The sequence below is a fragment of the Erythranthe guttata genome, chromosome 11, assembly GCF_056151865.1.
Source record: "Erythranthe guttata isolate IM_541 chromosome 11, IM_541, whole genome shotgun sequence".
In the NCBI taxonomy this organism is placed as follows: Eukaryota; Viridiplantae; Streptophyta; class Magnoliopsida; order Lamiales; family Phrymaceae; genus Erythranthe; species Erythranthe guttata.
In genome coordinates, this window is record NC_142543.1 from 14,744,952 (window position 1) to 14,757,346 (window position 12,395).

The following is a 12,395-nucleotide window of genomic DNA, read 5'->3' on the forward strand; positions in this document are numbered from 1 at the left end:
TGATTAGAGAATTCGATTCTCTAAGTCATACACGTGACGATTACAACACTTGGAACGATCGCACCGTCATCGAACATATAAAGAGGTCTCGATGAACCTATAAGATACCAAATCCACCTACAACACTTGGAACGATCGCACCGTCATAGAATAAGAAAAGGAAAAGAATAGGCGAGCGTTGTAGTGGACTTTCTAAATCGGGAAGTTTCCAAATTTAGAAAGTGCACTGAACTAGGGTTTCCACTTTTAGAAAGTTGGAAAATGAGAGTTGACACTCGTAATGACGAGGATTTTATAATGATTCCGAAAATGTAATCGTTGCAATTTTTCGGTCATTGGATTGAGAGAAACGAGCAAGTAAAAGTACTAGCGAACTTAAGCTGTTGGGCCCGGTCCAACTTAAGCCCGCTAGGGTTTTATGCAAGACACTATAAATACAAGATTTATAGGTCTTGCACAGAAGTGAGAAAAAACCCTAACCCTAGCCGACACACTCTCTCTCTCTCTCGGCCACTCTCCCCGCGGCCACCACCGCGCCGCCGTCGCTCCGCCGTCGCCGGAATCGGCCATCAATCGGCCGATCCCTTTGGGTACTCTTTTCTTCTTTCTTTTTCTTCCGTTATTTCTAACTACTACGTGTCTAGTGCCACGTTTTTAGTAGATCGAAGTATACGAGGTGAAATCCGAGAGGAGGAAGATCGAAGATCGAAGAATCGAGGAGCAGCACACGAGCCGAAGCCGCACGCGATCCCACGCGCCGCCCCGAAGATCGCGCGTGAGATTCACGCGCCGCTGTGGCCGTCTCGCCGCTGCTGCCGTCGCACCGCTGCTGCCCCGGATTGTACGGATTGGTTTCCGTAGCAATCTCGACTTGCTTAGCGCTCCTACCTCACGCTTCAAGAGGTAAACACACGAATTCATGTTCTTGATTCGTTTACGTTTAAACAATATATATTCATATTCGTTCTCGTATGATTTTATGTGGTTACGTGAAATCGTTTTAATTGTTACGAGCATGTTATTTGGTTTAAACGCGAGCATGTTAATTGATTTAAATTCGGTTAAATAAATTAGCATGTATGTTGTTATTTAATTTCGCTGGAAGCGCAAAGGTACGCAATTAATTGATTTATATTATCGGGCATGTGCTTATGTGTTTTAAACTCGTTTAATTCGCATAAAATTTTTGTTTTCCGCTGCGTACGCGTGCCCGAAACCCAACAGTGGTATCAGAGCTCGTTGCGCAATTAATTGCGTTCGTTTTAATATGCTATGATTTTATGCATGTTCGATTTATTAAAGTAGTGATTGTTGTATTATATAATTGGGAGTTTTCGTAAGTTTAAAAATATTTTTGAAATATTGTTTAGAATTTTTCCAGCTTTAAAATTGTTTTAAATTGGAAAATCGGATCTGAAATTATTTTAAAATGTCGGTTTTTCAATTGTTCGGATCGAACCGGTCGAACCGGCCGGTTCGATGGTTATGCACGATTCAATTGACCGAATCCAAGTGGATTCGGGTCGGTCAGACCGGTTCTCGGTCCGATGACCCGGCCCACTGATTTGGGTCAATTGGACCGGGCAGAACAGGACCGTTTCGGTCCGAACCGGTCAGACCGGTCGGCCGAACCGGTTCACTGAAAAAAAAAAAAAAAAAAAAAATTATTTCAGATTTCTAAAATTAAACTTAAAACAAATTGATTTTAATTTTTGAAAAATTATTTTCAATTAATCCCAATTAGATAATTGGATCGACAATCATCTATTTTAGTAAATAAGTGTTAGATTAATTAATTAATTTAAATTGTTAAATTGATTTCAATTGATAGAACACATTCATAATTTTGATTATGGTTCAACTTAATTAGTAGTACCTCAACATTATTTGAATGATTTATGCTAGTTGAGGTTCTATAATTATTTTGAAAAACTCGATAATTAATTAATGTAATTAATTATGAAATTAGGTCGTATGTTCCTCTTAGGACAATATGCGCTTCCATATACCTTTAGAGAACATAGATGTAGGAATCACATAGACCAATCCAAACCTTCTGATGAGATAAAACATTTTAATAAAAATCCCTCATTCTTAATTTAATTGAGAATCATTTCAAGCTATAAAGAAAAACCCAATCTGTTGAGTTATTTCTTTCCTTCTGCCAACGGTTGGATTATGTGTAGCCCTTTACTATAGTGCAGTAAGCCGTGTTAGCGGGGAGTGCTATGGTAGAGTAAGCTGTAATTCAATTGACATAGCGGTGAAGGCAGCCATAGAAAAGGGTTATGTTGAATTAACGTGGTCGGCTAGATTAACTAGGGACTGCATTAGTTTGGCATAATCAAGTTCTATGAGCATCTTTGATTGGTAGGTTAGACTTGACACACGATGATTTTGATATTCGCGAGATTAACTTAGGTCATTATCAAGTGTGAGAAAAATTAATTTAGGGTCATATTGTGGATATGATTGATTGTGATCTACCTTTGGGCAAATATAATCGGGCTAGATTAACTACGGGTTATATTTGTCTATTGGACCTAAAGCCCATTAAGAAAAATCAGTTTTCTCGTTTGTCTACTAGAGGGAAGTGGAACTCGATAAAATTAGTGGGAGAACAATTAAATAACATAAGTTCAAACATTTAATTGTAACAATCATTTAACGCGAATCTCTAATAATCCTCTTCTCTATATGTCTCAGATAATCATGTCTAAGAATCCCATAATGTCAATCCTCGACAATAAACTCAATGGCCCTAATTACCTAGATTGGTTGCGTAGTCTTAAGCTTGTACTAACCGTTGAGGGCCGTCTCTATGTTTTGAACGAGAGACTTCCCGCCACTATACCTGACACAGCGACTGATGCTGAGAAGGAAACTTATGAAGTTTGGAAGAAAGATGACACTCATGCTAGGTGCTATATGATAGCCGCCATGGAGCCCGCGCTTGCGAGGAAATATGAGTCTCACATGCATGCTTTCGACATAAAGGCCCATCTCGATAGCATGTATAGTGAGAATATTAGGGCATCGAGGTACGCTGCTACAAAGGAGTTGATCACGGCAAGACTGCGCGAAGGGACTTCGGTCCACGAGCACTGTCTCAAAATGATCACTCCCCTTGAAAAGCTAGTGAATCTTGATGTCACCCTCCCAGCCGAGCTCTCGTTGGATTTGATCCTGTTATCTCTCCATAGTTCATATGAATCGTTCATAGTGAACTTCAACATGAACAAACTAGATCCTCCCTTGGATGATTTAATGAACATGTTGGTCAGCTTCGAGTCCACCATTAAGAAAGAGAAATCTGTTCTCATTGCTGCTACTTCTGGAAAGAAGAGTTCTTTCCAAAAGAAGAGAAAGGAAAGAGTTCCCTTCCCAAACAGCAAGTTCGAAGTGGGTGAAGGTAGTGGGGGCCCCAAAGCAAAGGTTAGCAAGCAAGCTGATGATGCTTGCCATCAGTGTGGAAAGAAAGGACATTGGCGCCGCAACTGCAAGGCTTACCTGAAGCAGAAAGGTTCTGAAAAGGGTACGTATTTCATTGACGTAAATTTGTCTGTCAACTCTTCTTCTTGGGTATTGGATACGGGCTGTGGCTCACATTTGTGCAATGATTTGCAGCTAATGACAAGAAGTCGAAGACTTAGAGCGGGTGAGACCTTCCTAAGGATGGGGAATGGAGCAAGAGTTGCTGCTGAAGCCATTGGCACAATTTACTTAAATGTTTTGGATTCTAGTTTTCCTATTGTTTTGAACGATTGTTTATTTGTTCCGTCCCTCATTAGAAACCTTATTTCTATTCCGGTATTAGATATTGAAGGTTTTACTTTTGTTTTTGGAAATTCGATTTGCATTATACAAAAGAATGAGAATTTGATTTGCAAAGGATGACTATTAAACAACTTGTATGAACTAAATCCAAATGAAATACCTATTAATGTTATAACAGCAAAACGTAAGGAGATAGATCAAAACCCCGCACAACTTTGGCACGCTAGATTAGGTCATGTCTCTTTAAGAAGGATGAACGATTTTGTCAGTGAAGGATTGTTCTCTTTGGAGGACGTGAAATCACTACAAACTTGTGAATCTTGCCTTAAAGGAAAAATGACCAAATCACCCTACAAAGGGAAAATGGAACGAGCCGAGGGTCTTTTGGATTTGATCCATACAGATGTATGTGGTCCACTAAGTGTTAGTGCGAAGGGTGGATATAACTACTTCGCTACCTTTACCGACGATTATTCTAGGTATGGGTATGTGTACTTGATGAAGTACAAGTCTGAAACATTTGAAAGGTTCAAAGATTTTAGACACGAAGTGGAAAAGCAACTCGGACGAAGTATTAAGAAGCTGCGATCCGATTGTGGTGGAGAATACTTGAGCATCGAGTTCATTGACTATCTAAAAGAGAATGGGATACAATCCCAATGGACTCCACCGGGAACTCCTCAACTTAATGGAGTCTCCGAACGTCGGAATCGAACTTTATTAGATATGGTTCGATCAATGATGGGGTTCACGAACTTACCGGCATACTTGTGGGGTCATGCACTTCGTACTGCCGCGTATTTGCTGAATAGAGTTAACACCAAAGCAGTTAAATCCACACCTTATGAACTTTGGCATTCCCGGAAACCCAACTACAAACATATTAGGATATGGGGTTGTCCCGCTTATGTGAAGCGGTTAGTGGGAGATAAGTTGGATAGTAAATCCGACTTGTGCTATTTTGTGGGGTATCCCGAAGACTCAATGGGATACGAGTTATATTATGTCAAAGAAGCAAAGACGTTTGTTTCAAGAAATGCCACCTTTTTGGAAAGAGAGTTTCTATCCGATAGAAAGGGCAGCATGATATAACTTGAAGTAGTTCAAGAACCACAAAGTGAAGTTCAAACGCAAGAACAAGCAGTCGAACCAATACAACAAACCACTAATATACCTCCTGAACCTACGGTACGTAGATCCGAAAGAGTTCGGAAAATGCCGGATAGGTTATTCCTCCTCGAAAATGATGAAGATCATGTTGATCTTGGACAAGATCCAAGAACATACAATGAGGCCGTATCGGATGTGGACATGGGACATTGGCTAACTGCCATGAAATCCGAAATGGACTCCATGTACTCCAACAAGGTGTGGACCTTGGTAGATCCACCTAAGGGAATTGTTCCTATAGGCTGCAAGTGGATCTATAAGAAGAAAATTGGAGTGGATGGAAAGGTATCGACCTATAAAGCTAGATTGGTAGCGAAAGGTTACACTCAAAGGCAAGGCGTTGACTATGAGGAAACTTTTTCGCCAGTCGCGATGCTGAAGTCCATTAGGATTTTGCTGGCCATAGCTGCGTGGTACGACTACGAGATATGGCAAATGGATGTGAAGACCGCCTTCCTTAATGGAGATATTGAGGAAGAAATTTACATGGCGCAGCCGGAAGGCTTCATATCTTCTGGAAGTGAGCAAAAGGTTTGCAAGCTCCAGCGATCCATTTATGGATTGAAACAAGCATCCCGAAGTTGGAACATTAGGTTCGACTCAACTATCAAAGAGTTTGATTTTGAGAAGAATCCGGAGGAACCTTCTGTATACAAGAAGGTTAGTGGGAGGGCAGTGATGTTTTTAGTGCTTTACGTTGATGACATTCTACTCATTGGGAATGATGTAGGAATGTTGCAGCAAACGAAAGCATGGTTGTCCACACGTTTCTCAATGAAGGATTTGGGAGAAGCATCTTATGTATTAGGAATACGCATCTATAGAGATAGAGCGAGAAAGATGCTTGGTTTATCCCAAAGCCTGTACATAGACACCGTTATGAAACGGTTTAGCATGGAAGAATCCAAGAAGGGATTCTTGCCAATGTCCCATGGGGTTCGTCTCTCGAAATCTATGTGTCCGCAAACACCTAGTGAAATCGAGGAGATGAAAAGGACGCCCTATGCTTCTGCCATAGGAAGCATAATGTATGGCATGCTATGTACGAGACCCGATATTGCGTATGCTGTGAGTGTCACAAGCAGATATCAGTCTAACCCCGGCCCGGCTCACTGGAAAGCCGTGAAAGATATCCTCAAGTACTTGCGAAGGACTAAGGATATATTTTTGGTCTATGGGGGTGCCGAGTTGAAATTAGAGGGTTTTACCGACTCTAGTTTTCAATCGGACGTGGACGACTCAAAGTCGAATTCTGGATTTATATTCACGCTTAATGGTGGTGCCGTGTGTTGGAAGAGTTCCAAGCAAAACACGACGGCCGATTCCACTACCGAGGCGGAATACATTGCAGCGTCCGAAGCTGCAAAGGAAGGGACTTGGATAAGGAAATTCATCCAAGAGTTGGGTGTCATTCCTGATGCTAGTGATCCAGTACCGTTGTACTGTGATAACACCGGAGCCGTGGCACAAGCTAAGGAGCCGCGATCTCATCAGAAGTCGAAGCATATTCTGAGGAAGTATCACGTAATCCGAGAGATCATTGATAGAGGTGAAGTTAAGGTAGAACGAGTCACCTCGGAAGAGAACGTTGCAGACCCCTTCACGAAGCCTTTACCGAGATCGGTCCATGAGAAACATCGAGAGTCGATGGGATTGCGGTTTATGGGTAGTTGGCTTTAGGTCAAGTGGGAGATTGTTAGAGTAGGTGACCAACAAGCCAACATGTGGCTGTGGTCTTTCGTATTTATTGTTGTAATAAACGAACCTTTATTCGTATTAATGATAAAACACCTTGGCATTCTATATCTTTGTCCCTTTGTCACAAGCATAGATATAGTCCTTACAGTTATTACAAGTACTAGTAATTGATCGTTAGGATCGTGAGATATTTACTTAAGTATTATAACTGTTAAACGTGTTCCTAGTCGAAGGGTTACGCCACTAATGAGGATATCGGCCTTTCCCATTAAGACTAGCACTTAGTGTATGTGTACTGCATCTCATCAGTAAACGGTATTGTGATATCGGCATGCATAAGTGGGTGCTCGTAAGTTGACGAGTTCACTGAACTCCCTCACCCTAGAAATCTCTAAGTGGTTCCCAATAATCGAGTAGAGATATCTATGGTATAGTTGTACACCATTAGTCCTTATGACCTAGACATCACCTTGACTTCACTAGAGGACCAGCTGGATCGTGACCTGTCCCTGAGTTCCACCGAGGACCATCCCAAGGGCCAGTGTTCGTGCAGTCCGAAATCTAGTGGGAGGTCTGTGCATTGTAGTCGGGGATTCGATCGCTAGAATAGTCTTGGATGTCCTGTGTGTTCTGAAAGTTTGTAATCATTCTAAGTCTCTGGCCAGAGCTGACTAAGTGATGATTAGAGAATTCGATTCTCTAAGTCATGCACGTGACGATTACAACACTTGGAACGATTGCACCGTCATCGAACATATAAAGAGGTCTCGATGAACCAATGCCTCTAGTTCGATCGGGACATATGTATCGAAGGGACCGTACTGTACGTTAACTATATCTGAAGGTTCTTGCAGGCACTTCATTTGTATCTAGGGAATCATGACGCGTAGTTACTAGACACCAATCTTGATTCGTTGGGTGATTAAGGTGAAACAAGCTTCATCTTAATCGTAACTCTAAGGGACGAGTTTTGACCACAAAGAGTTGTGGGCCCACGGCTAGCTTACACTTGAACCATCGAGGGTCACACTGCTCGTGCACATGAGATCTTTGAATAAACATTCAGAGATAAAATAGTTTATCTTTGCATGATTGGAAGTCAATACGATTGAGTCCAACGTTCGTAATTTGGAATTACGAATGAGAATAAGAAAAGGAAAAGAATAGGCGAGCGTTGTAGTGGACTTTCTAAATCGGGAAGTTTCCAAATTTAGAAAGTGCACTGAACTAGGGTTTCCACTTTTAGAAAGTTGGAAAATGAGAGTTGACACTCGTAATGACGAGGATTTTATAATGATTCCGAAAATGTAACCGTTGCAATTTTTCGGTCATTGGATTGAGAGAAACGAGCAAGTAAAAGTACTAGCGAACTTAAGCTGTTGGGCCCGGTCCAACTTAAGCCCGCTAGGGTTTTATGCAAGACACTATAAATACAAGATTTATAGGTCTTGCACAGAAGTGAGAAAAAACCCTAACCCTAGCCGACACACTCTCTCTCTCTCGGCCACTCTCCCAGCGGCCACCACCGCGGCGCCGTCGCTCCGCCGTCGCCGGAATCGGCCATCAATCGGCCGATCCCTTTCGGTACTCTTTTCTTCTTTCTTTTTCTTCCGTTATTTCTAACTATTACGTGTCTAGTGCCACGTTTTTAGTAGATCGAAGTATACGAGGTGAAATCCGAGAGGAGGAAGATCGAAGATCGAAGAATCGAGTAGCAGCACACGAGCCGAAGCCGCACGCGATCCCACGCGCCGCCCCGAAGACCGCGCGTGAGATTCACGCGCCGCCGTGGCCGTTTCGCCGCTGCTGCCGTCGCACCACTGCTGCCCCGGATTGTACGGATTGGTTTCCGTAGCAATCTCGACTTGCTTAGCGCTCCTACCTCACGCTTCAAGAGGTAAACACACGAATTCATGTTCTTGATTCGTTTACGTTTAAACAATATATTCATGTTCGTTCTCGTATGATTTTATGTGGTTACGTGAAATCGTTTTAATTGTTACGAGCATGTTATTTGGTTTAAACGCGAGCATGTTAATTGATTTAAATTCGGTTAAATAAATTAGCATGTATGTTGTTATTTAATTTCGCTGGAAGCGCAAAGGTACGCAATTAATTGATTTATATTATCGGGCATGTGCTTATGTGTTTTAAACTCGTTTAATTCGCATAAAATTTTTGTTTTCCACTGCGTACGCGTGCCCGAAACCCAACAGCTGATTATATCTTGACATGCAGTCATGAGAGCGGACCGGCGCCACGGACGAAATGGATGTCAACAGATATGGGGTTGGCGATCGCTACAAGATACAACGCAATGGTATTAATATTCACTGAACGGGGTAGCATCACTTATCTACCACTCGTTGGGAACCCCGCGTTATCACGTATTATTCCTATGTCGCTACATAACGATCATTTTATGATCATACGAGTACCGGTTTCATGCCCTCTTCCTCGTCTCCATCCTCAGTGGAGGTATTTTGCAGCTCCCAATTTACTACATCTACGAGATTTTTACGCGGATCGACTTGCTTTTTGGACGACGTTGACTTCTAGGCATAGGTAGTACTGTATTATTGTAATTTTGTTGAACAATTACTTGATTTTGTAAATTAATAATTGTTGAACTATTAGTTGAGTTTGTAAAACTAATTATTATTAGTCAAATTTCACATGGGAAAATCGAAAAAAAAAAAAAAAAAAATAAATAATTTGCTCATGCGTTTTCACACGCACAGAGGCGTTTTGCACGTGTGATTTCACACGTGCAAAACGCCTCTGTGCGTGTGAAAACGCACGAGCAAATTTAAAAAAAAAATTAAAAAAAAAAAAAAAGACTGACGTGGAAAAGTACTCGTGTGTTAACACACGAACAGAGACATTCTACTCGTGTGTTTTCACACGAGCAGAACACCTCTGTTCGTGTGAAAACGCACGAGCAACACACTATTTTTTTTTTATCTTTTTTTGATTGTTTTTTTTTATTCTTTTATTCGTTAATAATACAAATTAAAATATAATTGCGTTCGATACAACATAATTATAATCCGTACAAATAAATAAATAAGTAAGTCCGATAACAACGTAATTAAAATACGGGCAAATAAGAAAAATTCGCAAATCCAAAATGAAACATCCGTACAAAAAACTAAATCCGAAAACAAACAACAAATCACAACACACGAATACCAATAGTCAGGTGCAAATAAAAATCATACATTAGCAAAAAATCCGAAACTAATACACAAGTCCATGCAAATAGGTAACATGTCCTACTGTCCACCTCTCCACGAAAGCTAGCATGAGGTTCTTGTTCATCCTCATCAGAAAACAGTCTCGTAAGTGGTAAAGACCTGTTGCCTCCAGCCTCGCAATCATCGTGTTATCCTGTGGGCCGCGGTAGTCCTCGAGTGCTTTGGTCCTCGACTCGCACCGTGTAGTTTCACGGCGCTCCTGAAAAATATTGCATGTATTGTTAGCTAAACAAAATGAATAATATAAGAATTATGTAAAGCACGTGTTGACAGAAAACTTACATATCCTTCCCAAATGTGCATCGCTATATGCGACTTGAACCATCGCATAAACTCGTAATTTTGTGGCCCTCCCTCGCACGGACCCTCCAAGTACGCCGGACCACGCAGCTGCGGAAAGGGTAAGGCACGACCACCTCTACGATCCTGATATACATCTGCTGGCTCATCATCTTCCTCCATCTCCTCGTCAGTATCCATATTATCGGGATTTTTGTTGTGGTCATCATCGTCGTCGGCATGTGGCAATGTACTACGAGCTAGCTGGAGATCGCGTGTAGGTCCACAGGGTCCGGCTCCAGCTGCAACAGCTTCTCGTCTCAGTCTCTCTTCTTCCCGTTGTAACGCTGCTTCTCGAGCTAACTGTTTTCTTCTACGGGCGGAAGCAAGGACATCTCGGTCTCCAATGCGATCCGGATCTTCCGAATTGTCACCCTTCCCGCTCAAGGCTTTCATTAAGCTCTTGCCTTTACCGGCAACTTGACTCATAAGACTTTTCCCCCGGCCTCCTGCCATCTACATTTTAAATAAGCACTTTATTAATATTTCATATAATAAAAAAAAAGCATTTAAATAATGAAATGAAAAAAAATAATAATAATTGTTGTGCTCGCGCAAAAACATGCGAGCATTTCAACAGTGCTCGTGTGAAATCAGGCGAGCACTGTTGAAATGCTCGCATGTTTTTGCACGAGCATTATAATTCAGTTTAATTAATTTATAAAAAATAAAATAAAATAAAAAATTGAAAATGCTCGCGTGGATTTACACGAGCGCAGTGGATGCGCTCGTGTAAATTCACGCGAGCAACCCAAAAGTCCGATTTCTTTCAAGAAATAAATTTATAAAAAAAAAAAAAAATTTAACCGCTCGCGTGAATTTACACGAGCGCATCCACTGCGCTCGTGTAAATTCATGCGAGCGTGGCCAACGTTCGATTTTTTTCGTTTTTTTTTCGGATTCGTAATCTACATAACAAGAGGATCGTAAAAACGTAAAAATTACCTCCGATCTGTTGACGATTTGCACGGGCTTTGCGAAAGAAAATCGAAAGGGTAGAGAGAGTTTTTGAGTTTTTTACTTTTTGTTTTTTGAAGTATGGTAAAAAATGTGCCTGACTGTTTAATATGTGCCTGCACAAATCATTTCAGTATTATTAGGCTATCAATGCCAAATTAGTTATTAGGCAAGAGTCTTCCAAACTTACGAGATTAGTAGAAAAAAGTAAAGCATGAGCGATGCAATTGCCTTGTCTCGAAACAAAGGAAAACTTACAAGAATTGAATGATTTAGCCATCTCCATGCAGTCTTTTACGAACATACCAACCAAAAGGGAGACAGATTGCATCCCCTGATTGCAGAGTTTCCATAACTCTCTTACAATCACCCTCCAAAATTACACTAGACCATCCCGTGGCTAAAGCTACGGACAAAGCCTGTTGAGCAGCCCTTGCTCCCAGCTTCAACAGACGGACGACCAAGGATCCTAACAACCCTCCACCATAAGCTTAAACACGAATTTCGGTTCCTTAGTTTTTCACTTGTTTTCTTAAATTTCTCAAACCCTAAAACAATAACTTTTGTCCAAAAGATTTAGTCGAAATCTTCAATTTCTTCTAATAATTCCCGAAATAATAGAACCACGATCACTAAATCGCCAATTCGGGAGTCATTCAAAGTTGATTTGCTTAATATGCACTCGATTATGAGTCTACGAGAAACTGAAGTGAGATGTAGGGGTGGGATTTGAGCGATATGGACTGGGCATTGCTATTTTTCGTCAATTCAGCCTTGATCATACCGATATTGGATGTTTGCTACACCATTAAAAAAAAGAGAAACAATTCTTTATTCAGAGTTCACTAGGGATGGCCGTGTGGCGGATTTAAGAAAACCCAAACTCGTCCTATTAGCAAAATTTTCCACACGTAGCCGCCCCCGGTATTCGTTCCAGGTTTGATTTTATCAAACTCGACCCCGCGCCGTATAAACCCCACCCCGCATTTGACCCGTAAAAAGATATTTTTTTTATAATTTATAATTTATTTAATTACAATATCTCTAAAAATTAGTATTTTATAATATAAAAAATATATAAAATTAATAAAAATATATAAATGGGTTGGATATGAGGCGGGTAAGGGCGCATATTTTCAAAACGCGTACCCTAAACCGTACCCGTTCCGTTAGCTAACGGGGCGAATACCCGGTGGG

The 12,395-nt window shown here is 41.1% G+C and overlaps 1 protein-coding gene across 1 annotated transcript; it reads right to left on the reverse strand.

Annotated features, from left to right (window-relative positions):
• Positions 1–9,752: 9,752 nt before the first annotated feature.
• LOC148767063 (uncharacterized) lies at positions 9,753–12,111 on the reverse strand. The gene is made up of 4 exons (XM_088825553.1): positions 11,457–12,111; positions 11,187–11,314; positions 10,185–10,697; positions 9,753–10,101 (listed from the first exon to the last, which is right to left on the reverse strand). Exons 3-4 carry the CDS (start codon positions 10,695–10,697, stop codon positions 9,886–9,888), a joined length of 729 nt encoding a protein of 242 aa, XP_088681679.1. The 5' UTR covers positions 11,187–11,314; positions 11,457–12,111; the 3' UTR covers positions 9,753–9,885.
• Positions 12,112–12,395: the final 284 nt, after the last annotated feature.